Consider the following 16,170-nt stretch of genomic DNA (forward strand, 5'->3'; position numbering starts at 1 on the left):
GACTCTGAAGTTTTATCAATTAAATAAAAATAAAAATCCGGTAAAACAAATCCAATCCGGAAAAAAATTATCAGAAGACGGTGGATATTTTTTCCGGATTGGATCCCCCGCCTCCCCCCCCCCCCCCCCCCCCCCGATTTTTATTTTTATTTAATTGATAAAACTTCAGAATCCTGTGAATGTCTGTGTGCCCTAACAATGTTATTCAACCTATGTATTTCTATCTTTTAACATTTTGGGAACAACGAAAATCCCCGAATAACGACTTTTAAGCTCTAATGCACAACTCAAGTTGGAAAGTTTCCATTCTATCTGTTGGGTATTCAATTGGCCTAGTTCGACCATCAACCATAGTAGATGTCTAGTTGACTTCCGAAACTTAATTGCGCATGCCTAGCTTGCTTCCAGACATTCAGTGCGCACGTCTGGTTCCTAAAGTTTATCCATTCTGTAAGCATAGGTTGCTGTTTGGTAGACCAGACATGCGCAGTAACACCTTCCGGTTTCGACCAAAGGCAGGTAAATCGTACTATGGTTCAACTCTAGCTACTATAGTTGATGATCAAACTAAGCCCATACATTACATTCACCTCAATGTCGACATGTCTTTTTCAGGGTCTCGGTTGGCTAGATTTCTTTCCATGGCGACCCACTCTAAAGATGCCAGCGACATTTTGTCTGAGGCTCTTCTACAGCTAGACAGTGTCCTCAATGGTAGATGTCATTTATGATCAAAAGCACGCAGACCTACACACAATGCATGCAGCTTCACTTTAATCTCTTTATAACATAATCCTTGTAAGGTTCTTTTGCCAGAAGCTTCTGGTGACGTCAACGAAATTTAAAAACATTTCTCAAAGACACTGCTTCTGACGAAGTCAATGGCGTTTAGTGACGATTCTCCCAAATACTGTTTCTAGTCAAGACACAGAAAACGATTGTTTCAAGCATTATTACTCGACATTACTCCCAAATACCGCTTACTGTGACAACAGCGGCGTTACTTCTAAATAATATCAGAGGGGCCTAGCGACATTACTACCAACACTGCTCCTCACCTTGTGGAGTCAGAGGCATTTACATGACTACGGAAGCCCATTTAGGACCTATCAAAAATATATTTCTAATTTGAAATAACGAATTTCAGAATTCGTTATTTCGATTTTAATTCGTTATTTCAAATATCAAAATTCGTTTTAACGGATTAAATTCGTTATAATGAATTTATAAACTTCGTAATAACGGATTTCAAAATTTGAAATAACGAATTCAATTTGAAATAACGAATTCCGAAATTCGTTTTATCAAATTGCATAATTCGTTACAACAAATTTTTAAAAACTTGTACTGATGAAAAGGTGAAAATTACGAACAATCTCATAACTCCTATAAAAAATACAAAATTAAGAGTTGAGCAAACACGGACCCCTGAATATACCAGAGGTGGGATCAGGTGTCTGATCTTGCGACATCTTCATCCAACTACGTTTTATTAACTACTCATTGTAACAAATTGTATTAATTTGTTTTAATGAATCAAAATCCGATAATCTTTAATTTCAAATTATTTAATATATTCTTACTAATTTTGCAATTCGTTATCACGAAACGGAATTATTTACTAATTTGATATTAACGATTTTATAAATCGTTATATCGAATTTGACAATTTGATATAACCATTTCTAAAATTCGTGTTTTCAAATTTAATTCGTTAATATAAATTTTGAAATTTGTTGTAACAAATTTAACAAATTTGTTATAACAAATTTAATCCGTTATAACGAATTTAAAAGTTTGAAATAACAAATTAAATCTGTAATAACGAATTTTGGAATTCGTTTTTTCAAATTCAAAAATATTTTTGATAGGTCCTAAATGGGCTTCCGTACATGACAAACAGTGCTTCGTTTAAAATCCGTGACACTTGCACAATAGCGAATCACGTGACTTTGGAACGTGACCTATAACATATGTACCCGGAAAATGACGACGAAAGAATTCAAACGAATAAGTAACATCAATAACGAATTGTCACATCACTTATATCTACATTTGAAGAACATTGCCATAGTTTTGGCGGTCGGAAAGTTTTTGACTGAAAACAAAAAACTGTGTCAATGTTCTCTGCTTCTATCGCACGTAGTGCTACCATTTTAGTATAGATTTGTTCCTAATAAAATCCTTCAAACATTGATATAAGTTATGTGACAATTCCTTTTTGATAAAGGCGTTACTTATTCGTTTGAATTTTCCCATGTATTGACTTTTGTCGTCATTTTTCCAGATAATAGGTCATGCCAAAGTCACGTGATTCGCCACCGTGATTTGGCGACATCTCAACCGAAGAATGCTTATTTATGTTGTAAAGTCAGCAGCATTTTACGACATTTTCCAAAAACTGCTCCTTGTAAAGTCGGCTACATCGGACGAGCTCTCTCTCAAATCACTGCTTGTAAATCCAGCGGCATTTAACGACATTTCTCCCAAAGGGTCGGAGGCATAATTCGGTGCATGACCTTTCTCCAAGACAATATAAAGTCAATCACAACTGGCAATATTGCTTCGGGTAAAGTCAGCTATGTTAAAATCAACATTTCTCCAAGACACTGTTTTACCAGGCATTATGAATCGAACTCATGTACCTGTGTAGTGTGTATGTATGAGAGAGAGAGAGAGAGAGAGAGAGAGAGAGAGAGAGAGAGAGAGAGAGAGAGAGAGAGAGAGAGAAAGAAAGAGAGAGAGAGAGAGAGAGAGAGAGAGAGAGAGACATTAATAAGCTGTGTTTGGAGGAGTGTCGCGAAATACCAAGACTTACCAGGAATAGTACTAATAAGAAGAATGGTCGCGAAATACTGCTTACTTCAACAGATTAAGATGTCGCAAAATGTCGCTGACTCTACCAGACGTAGTGTTCGTGAAAAACCTTGCTATTTGAGAAATAAATATTATAAATGTTACTGATTTCTTTATGAACATTGTCTGCACAGTGTTCGGGACATGATGCTGACTTTACTATGAACAGTGTTGTGAGCAGTGTTCGGGACATGTCGCTGACTTTACTATGAGCAGTGTTGTGAGCAGTGTTAGGGACATGTCGCTGACTTTACTATGAGCGGTTTTTGGGACATATCGCTGACTTTACTATGAGCGGTGTTTGGGACATATCGCTAACTTTACTATGAGCGGTGTTTGGGACATGTCGCTAACTTTACTATGAGCAGTGTTAGGTACATGTCGCTGACTTTACTATGAGCAGTGTTGTGAGCAGTATTAGGGACATGTCGCTAGTTTTACTATGAGCAGTGTTGTGAGAAGTATTCGGGACATGATGCTGATTTTACTATGAGCAGTGTTGTGAGCAGTATTTGGGACATGCTGCTTACCTTACTATGAACAGTGCTGTGAGCAGTGTTCGGGACATGTCGCTGACTTTACTATGAGCAGTGTTCGGGATATGTCGCTGAATTTACTATGAACAGTGTTTTAAGCAGTATTCGGGACATGTCGTTGACTTTATTATGAGCAATATTGTGAGCAGAATTCGGAACATGTCGCTGATTTTACTATGAGCAGTGTTGTGAGCAGTAGTAGGGACATGTCGCTGACTTTACTATGAGCGGTGTTTGGGACATGTCGCTGACTTTACTATGAGCGGTGTTTGGGACATATCGCTAACTTTACTATGAGCAGTGTTAGGTACATGTCGCTGATTTTACTACGACAGTGTTGTGAGCAGTATTAGGGACATGTCGCTAGTTTTACTATGAGTGGTGTTTGGGACATATCGCTAACTTTACTATGAGCAGTGTTAGGTACATATCACTGACTTTACTACGAGGACAGTGTTGTGAGCAGTATTAGGGACATATCGCTAGTTTTACTATGAGCAGTGTTGTGAGAAGTATTCGGGACATGATGCTGACTTTATGAGCAGTGTTTGGGATATGATGCTTACCTTACTATGAACAGTGTTGTGAGCAGTGTTAGGGACATTTCGTTGATTTTACTATGAGCAGTTTTGTGAGCTGTGTTCCGAATATGTCGCTGGACATGTCGCTGACTTTACTATGAGCAATGCTGTGAACTGTGTTCCGGACATGTCGCTGACTTTACTATGAGCAATGCTGTGAGCAGTGTTCGGGACATGTCGCTGACTTTACTATGAGCAATGCTGTGAGCAGTGTTCGGGACATGTCGCTGACTTTACTATGAACAGTTTGTGAGCAGTGTTCGGGACATGTCGCTGACTTTGCTATGAGCAGTGTTGTGAGCAGTGTTCGGGACATGTCGCTGACTTTATTATGAGCAGTGTTGTGAGCAGTGTTCGGGACATGTCGCTGACTTTATTATGAGCAGTGTTGTGAGCAGTATTCGGGACATGATGCTGACTTTACTATGAGCAGTGTTAGGGACATGTCGCTGACTTTACTATGAACAGTGTTTAAGAAGTGTTTAAGCAATTTTGAATTGTTATAAATTACTTGCAGTATAACTTTTACTTAAAACATTTTGCCTAAGAAGAGGCACTATTGTACTATGATAATCTGCATACAACACGCAGCCAACAATACAAAATATTACATATAGACGTGGAGGTATGTTTAAAAAAAACCCAAGAATTTATAAAATGGAGATTTTATTAAGAAATTCAAAAATTTCAGAACGACAAGCTGTATAACTTCTCCATGAAAATTTCTGTTGATTGGTATAAGTTACATTTCACAAAACTAATATTTTCCAGCTTCACGTATTCACAATCCTCATGCCAGCCATATTAGGTCTCGTAGCTTGCCGTCCACCATCCCTAATGTCGCCAGTTTGATGACAGACCTCCATGCTGCTCTGCAGAAGTGTGACGATAAAGAGGGTATGAAGAAGACAATTCCACATGACGTCATAGCTGGAATACAACAATGGCTTCATGCATCTGTTGAAGATTATCGAAGTTCAAAGGTTAGATTAGTAATTATGAACCAATGAATATATTTTGTGACATATCAAAGAAATTTCCGACACGAGTCTGTCCTTCATTTATGGTCACCTAAACTGACGTAATTATACATCTATCTCTAAATATTGGATCAATACGCCGCTTTCTAGATACGTCCGAGTTATTTCCCTTTGGAGAACTCTCGTTTATAATAAGGCGCGAAACAACTTGTTTACATGGGGGAGTAGGGCAAATAGGAAGTTTCTCATATCGAATTTCATCAACCGAATTCGAATGATACAAGTATAATTAAGTAAGTGATAAGTAATCAGGGAGTAATTAAATACATGTACTTATTATATCACGTTATTTTGTTGCTCGTGCATATCATGCCCTAATCTCGGTTGAGATTCGGCTCGGCTGAATATTTGGACTGACGCCTTCACCGAATCTTGGAGCAGTCCTTCATAATTCATGTATGGAAATTTACTTTCAGCTTCGACCGGTTCTAGCAATTAATGCGCACTTTGATGACACTGCTGTTCGCTTCAAAAAAGAGATTTGACTATCAAACTAACTGTCTATCACTGTTAATTCTAGATTACTTACCGTCTAGGTATAAAAATCCCAAAAATCATAATAGGCACTAAATTTTCTGTTCAAATGAAGACTTCCACTGCACAATATTTTATCTCCTGAAATTGAAAAGTTCCTATAGTCTGCTTTATTTAGTTAATGATACTTTATATCTCTATATACCTACTTGCATTTTGCTAATTTAAAAACAAACTATAGGAACTCTTCAATTTTGGGAGATAAAATATTGCGCCATAGAAGTCTTCATTTGAACGGGAAAATTAGTGATGGTTTATTTTATGGAATTTACATACTTATACGGTAAGTAATACAGCATTAATAGTGATACAGATTTGGTTTAATAGTCAAATAACTTATTTGAAGCGAACAGCAGTGTCACCTAAGCGCACATTAATTGCTAGAACCGGTCGAAGCTGAAAGTAAATTTCCAGACATGAATTATGAAGGACTGCTCCGAGATTCGGCGAAGGCGTCAGTCCAAATATTTAGCATAGCCGAACCTCAGCTGAGATTAATCATGCCCAGGATATTACTTACAAATATGACATATGACATTGTTTTTATGTTTCCATTTTAGTAAAACATTTCTTTCGATAATATTTTGTATTTCCTACATTTGAACAAAAGCCATTTTAATATATTTTATCGTCTTCCTCACTGACTGTATGTCCACTCTGTGACAGTCTGTCCCACGTAGGCTATCAAAGTTCTACTAAATGCACCTTCTACACAGAAGAGCTCTTATCTCGAAACTTAAGGATGTATGTTACACCAGAGAATTTTGATATGGATGAAAAGTGGAGGATATGTACAACAATATTTTGAAAATGAAAACTTTCAAATTTACTTTATTTAGTCAAAAAATGCAGTTTTAGTTGAAAGCAATCTGAGAAAAATGTAAAACCCCTGCGGGACTCGAATACGCAATCTACAGTTCAGCAGTCGACGTGCTAACCTACTGATCTACTTAGCTAGGCGAGAATTTTTTAAATGAATAGACAAATATTGCTGATATTTATACTTTCATCCATCTTTTAAAAGGAAGTCAGCCATTATGACGATGTAGAGTACCTCCTTAAATATATTTCATGTCTCGTTGAAACACCTCGTATGAAGTATGATTTTCACCATCGAAAGAGTGATACAAACTCTCAGTTTTATCATATGATTTTTTTCCCGAAATGATAAAAAAAGGTGTTTTGTTTGCAAATAAAAGATTAGAGATTTTTGAAAATATTAGTCTAATATTTTTTTTTTCCAAATGGCATGTTTCTCGAAGATTTTAGTCGTAGATTTAAAAAAAAAAATGCACCCCCCTTCCCCCAAAAAAACACGTTATGATTTTATAGATATTTTTTATTTCAAAATTTATAACATTCGCTGGTTTTATTAGATATTTGTATCATGCGTCAAATAAAATCGAAGTTTGGATTTTAAAATCTCTTATTTGCAAACAAAACGCCTTTTTTATAATTCCGGAAAAAAATCATTCAATAAAATCTTAGTGCAATGAGCCACCTTAATTTGTTGCATTATAAGACTGAGAAGTAAATATATATGTAAATTCATAAACAGATAAAAACATATAAATAGATTAACCAGTGAAATGTTGACATACTTACTATGATATATATTTTGCCTCATTTCCCGACATTGATTTATTTATGGACGTAAGAATGTTTAGTGCATCAACTTTATCACAGAATTGGCACCTTTCCCCAGTATCTTATAGATTAAGAAAACAAAGATTCTCAGATATTTTGCTTATCTGCTGCAATGCTTAATTCTTCATGTGCACTCTTGAGACGACTGAGAACGTTTATTCAGTAATATAAAATCCATTTATCTGCTTCACGCGCCTTCTTGTTGTCGGCCTTGTTGCAGGTACAAGTTGCCAACTCCGTGGTCGGTTGAGTTAAAGGCTAAATGTCGAAGCTTACATATTAATTAAAATCTCTTCCCTTTGAATTCACAACTCTTACGCCTCTCTAAGTATTTATACACCTCTATAGCTTTCCTTTCTACTGTATTTCCTTTGATGTGTTGATATACTATATATATATATATATATATATATATATATACCTTGAACATGTTGAATACACCACCTATCGCCCTAACTTGTAATCCATACATTTTTCATTGAAAAGTAGTCTGAATTTCACTCATAAGAAATGAATTTGTATGATCGCAATAAACAATGAATGGAGCATTTTTCGTATGGTTGATTTTCTGATATGGACCACATGGCGGGAAATTTCATGAGGTCTTACTCGATGAATTAGACCTGCTTCCATTGTTTACTCACCAGTAATCAAATGTCAAGGAAAGTATATTCCCCTACCCTTCCTGACGTAAGGTGCTAATTCCCTGGTTTTCCGGAGTATCTCGACTTGACACGTCTGCTGTTGAGCCTAATAAAGCTGGACGTGCCGGTGTTGGTAGGAGCTCGGACATTCTCGGCGATGCCAAAAACTTATTTCGACTTTCGAATTTACTTTATTTCTGGGGGATATAAATACAAACGTGTGTCATGATGGAGTATGACATGTATCTAAGAGATGTGTATTTTCAAACTTTGCCCAGGCGGCGATTAAGAAGGGTGAGTGTGTTTCTTCCTCCATCCATCTTTTTCGATGTTAAAAATAAAAATACATTGTTGAAACAATTTTGCTAAAGAGAATGTCTTTTTCTCGGATAAGAATTGGTTATGTGTTTCGAAAGTCTGATTTCTAAAACACGAATTGCTCGAGAGAAATATTCACTGACAACACGCTGAAGCAGCGATCTATAATACTATTGTATATTGCATCTTGGATTTACTGACAGGGTGTAAAACAAAATCTGCAATCTGAAAATTTGGCTGAGTGTATATTCATTTCCAATTGGACTTAAAGAAAAGAAGGAAATTTCTAAGGCGCTCAGTTAGGTACCTAGTGATTTCTACAATACCGTAGAAGGGTGAAAGTAGTAGAAACAGGTGTAAGTGCGCCTATATCCTGCTTTTCCTTACATACTACACTTTGTGATTGTGGTTCAGATCTCTTGGTCCATTTCATCTACCTCTAAGGAGGAAGGATTGGTAGTTGATACTTTCTTGTTAGTTTTCTCTCGCATACTTTAATATTACTGGTCAAGATAAAATGCATCCAATACCAAATGCGCATTAACAGTCGGCCCCTATACACTATTTTGATATAGTCTTATTGGAATGTTTGGTGCAGTAAAATTTTAGCGTGGCATACATATTTTGACTTAAGCAAAACTAATTGACCAAAACGAAGTACTATCCATGATAGCTATTTTTGAGGTTAGATTTTGATATCCATAACATGCTATATGTGAAAAGCGAGACCACGATACAACAGTCACACTCATTTCAAAATTGAGATGAATGAGCTTTTTATACAAATCGTTAGCCTTGAGTGTGTGTAGCATGAACTTCTTTCTCTGTTCCTGGTTTCAATTCCTTACGAGAATCTATGCGTGAAAATCAATTAAAGCTAATAGGTGCAATTTGAAATCAGACCTCGAGATCTATGCATTCTTTTAAGAGTCTTTACAGTATTCATTTCATTGCACGCAAGAGGTATATTTTTGTGATTAATACACGGGTGTTTCTCCAACTTGAGTTTATTTTCTTTTTCAATCTTTTAATTTATGAAATTAATTGGTAGCTCAGTGGCGAAGCGTTCGCTTCGTAACCGGGAGGTCGTGAATTCGAGCCCCACTCGTGCCATGACCACATCAAACCTAAGATGTTAACATAGGGATTGGTTCATGTTTTTTGAAGAAAAAAGTTTTTTTTTATTTTTTATTTTAAACTTTAAAAAGATAACTCATCTAATGTTGACAGCCAAAATTTTGACCTTCTGAATGCAAGGATAAGAGCAATATTTTAGCCTTAACTCTGTGGTATGTAAACAAAGACTCTGGTCTTTTTATAAAGCATCCTATTTTTGCACAGTCACCTTAGCTTTTAGATGACAAATTTTACCTAAAGAATACTTGTAATGTGATAGATATAATAAACTTAGATCGATATTCATTTCTTTGGAAAACTTCGTAAACAATAACATACCACAATCTTTGTTTACAAAACAAATAATAAACTCTTTAAAATGATCTGTGATTTTTTTGTGAAACATTTTAAGCACATTAGATCCTGTGTCGCGGCAGGCGTTTGCACGTTGTTACAGAACCCTCACTGCTACGGCCCTGAGCGCTAAGCATATCGCTTATGGTACTTACGAGTGAAAAATTCTCGACGGAACGTAAAACAATTATTTGTGTGTGTGTGTGTGTGAGGAAGGGAGGGGGTGTGTGTTCTTAGATAGTTATTTTGCAAATCGTGCTAATCAGAAATGATGTTTAAGGTAATATACATACACTGTAACAGTTGGTAAATGTTTACATTCTTAACTCTCGGCATGATGGGTACTCGACCATATGTTCTCCGGTGTGTTATATATTGTGTCTACAAATAAAGCTATGCAAAAACTGGAGCCATGTAAAAAAATTAAGATTATAAATTACAAGAAATCCGCGTATGTTCGAACTGACTGAGGGAGCTGAGATTTTTCTCTAGACTTTGGACAATAAATCAGGGAGGCTTGATAAGTTAATCTTGTCAAATCTTAGTTTCCTGACTCATTGCAGTTGAATTTTATCGTCATTTCACGCATGTTTGACCGACTTTGTTTCCATGTATATTTGTTTTTCGATTGGAGTGAAAACTTTTTTCTAAAGAGATGCTCAAATTCTGAAAGAGAAAACCGTTGTATGTTCTGTGTTTCGTCGTCCTTCGGAGAGATTTATGATAACCCTGTGCTTTATTCGTTGTACCTGAAGGATACAAGTAGTCGAACAGGGGGTCGTTAATTAATGATAAGGGCTGGCGGAAACCTGCAGAGTGCTCACCTATGCTTTGTATTCTCGTGATTTTGACAGCTGAACATCCATAATGGCGTAGAATCAGCATCTACTGCGCCGGATTGCATTAAATTGCGCTGATCTGTGAAAAAAATAAAAATTAGTTTCCATGGCGCTTTATTAAAAGTGAGCATTTGAAAGGCTAATAGATTAGATAATAAAGCGTGAGGAATGCAGAATTCTGGCATACGTGGGGATGTTGTCAATATTACGATATTCTGTTGTATAGCAGAACATGTGTATGAATGGGAGAGGAGGGTCACACACCAAACCTTACAGGAACCGGACATTAACGCTGATCCCCATAGCTTAATGGACTTTAGATGGAGGTCGGAGGTAAATTTGAATTTGTTAGTTATACATTTATCCAGTGTCTGTCGTTACACTGCATAAAACTGTGTATATGTGTACTAATTGTTTTTCTTTGTTTAATTTGTTTTTACGTCCCTACAAGTACTATTTTTTACTCGTATTGAGACTTCACCAGTGCTATAGCCCACGTAAAGCGCTTGGTGTTTTCTTTTTCCAATCGTGCCAACGAATGCCGCGACACAGGATCTCGGGATTTTTAAAAAATATCATCCGAATGACCCGTAACTCTCACTTTTGGGTGTTAATGGGAATTTAACGCGGCCAAAGGGGCTTAAACCCCCGGCCTCCTGGCCATGAAGCGAATCCCCTTTAGAATCACTGAGTCCCCATATAAAATATGACGAGGCTGAAGCTAGCAGCATGCGCTCCTTTTGTTTTTCTTGCACAATGTTACACTGAGAAAGTGTAAAATCGAAAGTAGTTTTATTAGATTGTTGTCAAGACTGTTTGAACTCCTCTCTGTTATCAAATGATACTACCGAGGGGTAATTATAGAACCACTTAAACAATACACACCTTTTCAAACCCCTTTGCTTCTTGAATTACACAAAGATATTTGAAAACGCAATCTGAATGATATACAGTGTCGCATCCGAACGCTTCATATACCAATATACTACTAGTAACTGTTTCTGATCCGACCTATAACACTTTCTTATATATATATACCACGGTGACCAGACACCCTGGTTGTTATTCTTTTTTGAGTTAATAACAAAGCCTGCAACATGTAATCCGCTGGAAAAGTGTTTAGCTAGTTTTGTAGTGTGGCTTTAGTGCTTATTGTTAATTATATTTGCGTATTCTCCATAATGTAATCCTTTCACGTCCTGACGAAGGGACAGGTTGTCCCGAAAATTTGACAATTCCAATTGTTCATGTCGTTGGTCATTCTAGTGCTTTATATGTATATATATATATATATATATATATATATATATATATATATATATATATATATATACAAAAGCACAAAAACCCAACAACACCCTACTTTCTTAAAGTGTCGGATCTGAGAAGATGCAAGGCCAGTAAAGAAATTTATAAAAGCACTGAAAAGGCCACGACACTGTTGAGTTCCTTGTTTAGCCATAGCGAGGATTCCCAGGATTGCGATTGTTGTTTGACCTTCAATACTTCCTAATTATGTTAGAACATCATAAGAAATCATTACAATTATGAAATTTTATAGCTCTTTCTCTCTCTCTCTCTCTCTCTCTCTCTCTCTCTCATTTTTAAAATTTTAAAATAAAAAAAGGGGGGATGATAATAAGGAAAAAATGTATTGACCTTGAAGACTAGTATTTTATTAATATATCATCTTAAGACCTCTAAACTATGGTAAAACATTATTCTAAATCAACATAAATTCAGATTCGCATAGCTCTTTATGTTGGGATATCAGAATTTCTAGAATGCGGCTTCAATTTGTCTGACCTTGAACAATATATTACCTTGAAAAATAAAAATATTATTGAATCTTTTTCCTTAGACTTCTCTCCCATTCACCTATTCGATTGTTGATTTTAATGCTAGATCAGTGTCCTTTGATTGACTTTGTTTGTTGTTTAATCGTGTTCTTCTGGCAATCATTATTTTTCGCTGTTCACCATATCCGAATCATCAATGGTACGGACTACCTAATATTGTTTTGAACTTAATCACTCCATATCATTATCTTCCCACCATTTTATTCCATAATCACATTGTTTTGTAAGATTTCCCTCTAAATTTTTCTGATTTTTGTAATTTTTCAAGAATAATTTTATTTTCATCCCGACCCGACCATGGTACAAACTCTCTAAACCATAGTCAGTAAACACGCTTTACAACGTAACCACCACCATTTTTATCACTCAGTACAACAGTGTATCACTCTTCTCACCAATGTAGTTTATCGATACTTGTCGTTTTTGTGTGTTATTTGTTTATGTAATTTATGTCTCTTGATAAAGACGCGGGTTGCGTCGAAAATTTGAGTTTTAAATAACCAACAGTGTCGTGGCCTTTTCAGTGTTTTTATATATATGTATATATACATGTGTGTGTGTATACATTGCACTAGTACATATACATATACATGTACGTAGATTATCACTGATTGTACACATGTACGTAGATTATCACTGATTGTACACATGTACGTAGATTATCCCTGATTGTATAAGATGTTTTATGGTCGGCATTATATTGTACCATTAGTTAGGTCACTCTGACACATATTTTATTGGTACTGAACAAAGCTATACATGCTCTACCCTAAATGCTAGACTACTGAATAATGCCAAAATACTTGTGTTTACAATGATTCTTATATTTTCAATCGACTGCAATGCAGTTCATTGTCGTAAGAAATTTCTACTTTGCAGTGATAAGAAAGTTCTATTAATATACAAAAGCAATGAATTATCAAATAAAAAGACCTTGCTTCTAGGAGTCAAGAATAATAAATCTTCCGTTTGGCATTTTTACGTGTTTCACGCTGACGCTTTTACCAAGCTCGATCAAACTGTTCCCATTTCTCCTGCCTTTATATATAATACCTATCTTGATAAGCAAAGCCTGAAGTATGATTTTCAAAGGAATACCTAATCCGAAATTCCCCCGATTGAAATCTATTCTCAATTTTTTTCGGTCTTCAAGATGAAGAAGATGAACGGTTGATCCACTACGGTTGTTATCTGCAATGGCGTAATGAAAAGCATCACATCTGCCACGCCGACCTACCTGAAAAGCTTCTTCATAACCAAGATCAACAACACGATTAGATTTAATATTTTCGAGTAAAAACAACAACATATTCTTGGTAGTATATCGTATTAATGCTATTGTCATGACTTAGTTCAATGATCCCTGTTCTATAACCGTCAAAACACCGAGTAGGTAATATCCGGGTCTGGAATACTGATGTTCTGTAACCGTCAAAACACCTAGCAGGTAATATCCGGGTGTTCTGTAACCGTCAAAACACCGAGTGGGTAATATCCGGGTCTGGAATACTGATGTTCTGTAACCGTCAAAACACCGAGTGGGTAATATCCGGGTCTGGAATACTGATGTTGTGTAACCGTCAAAACACCCAGTTGATAATATTCGGATCGGGTCTGGAATACTGATGTTCTGTAATCGTCAAAACACCCAGTTGATAATATTCGGATCGGGTCTGGAATACTGATGTTCTGTAATCGTCAAACACCCAGTTGATAATATTCGGGTCTGGAATACTGATGTAGGGAATGAAACCTCTTTCAAATAAAGGTTTATATTTAGTTATGTTGGTGTTAAAGGTCAGGTGTAAAAGGTCATGGTCCCTGAAAGGGAAATTTCTAGAAGCACCTTTGATACATATGGCTCTGAGTCAAGTTTCTACCAAATGTAGAAATCTTGGTTGTTGTTGGTTTTAACAGTAAGGGACAAGGTCTCAGGAAGCACTTTTGAAATATGTCATGTTTATGGAGCGCCAAATTAACATAAACTCAAATAATTGAAGATATCTTCAATTATTTGAAGATATCTTCAATTCAATTATTGCTCTCTTTAATTGAATTAATGCGCGCATTAGATAAATTATTGCTCTCATCAAATGAATTAATGCGCGCTTCAATTCAATTATTGCTCTCATCAATTGAATTAATGCGCGCATCAATTGAATTAATGAGAGCAATAATTGATTTAATGCGCGCATTAATTCAAATATTGCTCTCTTCAATTCAATTGATGAGAGCATTAATTTCGTAGAAATATTGCTCACAATAATTGATTTAGAGCTCGGTTTAAATAATTTGATGATCTCTTTAATTCAATTGAAGATATCTTTAATTATTTACAATGCTTTTGTATAAGGAATTAATGCGCGCATCAATTCTTTTAAAGAGAGCAACAATTCAATTAAAGAGATCATTAATTCAATTGTGGATATGTTGAATTGAATATATCTTTAATTATTTAGTTGATCTCTCTAAAAGAATTATTGCTCTCTTCAAATGAATTAAAGATATCATTAATTCAATTGAAGAGAGCAATAATTGAATTAATGCGCGCATTAAATCCATTATTGCTCTCATCAAATGAATTAATGCGCGCATCAATTCAATTATTGCTCTCATCAATTGATTTAATGCGCGCATTATATCAATTATTGCTCTCTTCAATTGAATTGTAGCGCGCATCAATTCAATTGTTGATATCATTAATTCATTTGAAGAGATCATTAATTCAATTGTTGCGCGCATCAATTCAGCAGAAGAATTAATGCTATCATCAATTCATTTAATGCGCGCAATAATTCAGAATTGAAGATGACATTAATTATTTGAAGAGATCTTTAATTAAATTGTTGCGCTCATCAAATGAGTTGATGATATCTTCAAATAATTGAAGATATCTTCAATTATTTGAGTTTATGTTAATTTGGCGCTCCATACATGTTGCGAGGGGATGTCTCGTTTTGCGGACCCCCCTGTTGTTCGTTTACCTTATTACCATGAGAATGCTGTAATGAGCACACAAGTAGCCTCTGTATCACCGGGCAGTAGACAGCTTGTCTGAATTCCTGTATTCCAGCATGTATCACTACATCAGTGCATTATTAGACAGAAATGTACTTGATTATCATTTAAAGCTACATATCCGAATTTGTTCTTTGCTTTCGTCCATTTGACTAATTTGGGTAATGCCAATAATGTGAGTAATTTGCTTCCCTTAATACTGCATGATTAATTTCAACCGGAGATCACTGAATGCAGCAGATTTAATGAAATTACTCTAATGCATGGTTTGTCTCAAATATACTCTTAATTACAAATAAAGCATTCTCGGTTAAAAGGATTTGCTTTCTTTTTACCCGGAGAACACTACATGTTTATAAGCACTGCAAATTTACGCGGGGATTATCGATTGTAAAATTAGCGTTGACTTCGAGGAAAACCACCTGCAGTCGGAAAACATATTTGTATTGTACTTTTTCTCGAGCACTTTAAATTCGGATCTGTTTTGCATTACTGTCAAACTCCCTGTAATACAAAGAGCGGTGATAACCGTATCTCACATTGTGTACTATACCTTGTAATTAATTGAATTGTATTTCATGAAGCGGACTCACACCAAGAGCACTTCAATGAGTTTTGATCATTGTTGTATATTAACGAAATATCGCTTAATTACCCCTTTAGAACTGACTTGCACTATTTGACCTAAAATTGCCTTCTGAAAAATTCGATATACACTGAAAAAAATCAAATATTTGTGTGTTTTATCTGTGTATTCACGAGATGATTTCATTCCATACCTGAGATAAATCAGCAAATGTTTGCATAGTTCAATAAAGAATGGTTTAA

The 16,170-nt window shown here is 35.7% G+C and overlaps 1 protein-coding gene across 5 annotated transcripts in view; it reads left to right on the forward strand.

Annotated features, from left to right (window-relative positions):
* The first annotated feature begins 621 nt into the window (after nt 1-621).
* LOC125683208 (liprin-beta-1-like) overlaps nt 622-16,170 on the forward strand; it is a 77,261-nt gene continuing 61,712 nt past the window's right edge. The window contains exons 1-2 of one of the 5 annotated variants that reach the window (XM_048924087.2): nt 622-714; nt 4,745-4,956. In XM_048924087.2, the coding sequence (XP_048780044.2) occupies nt 642-714; nt 4,745-4,956 (285 nt within the window). In that variant the 5' untranslated portion in view covers nt 622-641. Of the gene's footprint in view, nt 715-4,744; nt 4,957-7,914; nt 8,133-10,103; nt 10,799-16,170 lie in introns of those variants that run through there. The other 4 variants (XM_048924089.2, XM_048924088.2, XM_056140826.1 and 1 more) reach the window with 4 other exon arrangements.

Source organism: Ostrea edulis, chromosome 6 (genome assembly GCF_947568905.1).
Source record: "Ostrea edulis chromosome 6, xbOstEdul1.1, whole genome shotgun sequence".
Classification (NCBI taxonomy): domain Eukaryota; kingdom Metazoa; phylum Mollusca; class Bivalvia; order Ostreida; family Ostreidae; genus Ostrea; species Ostrea edulis.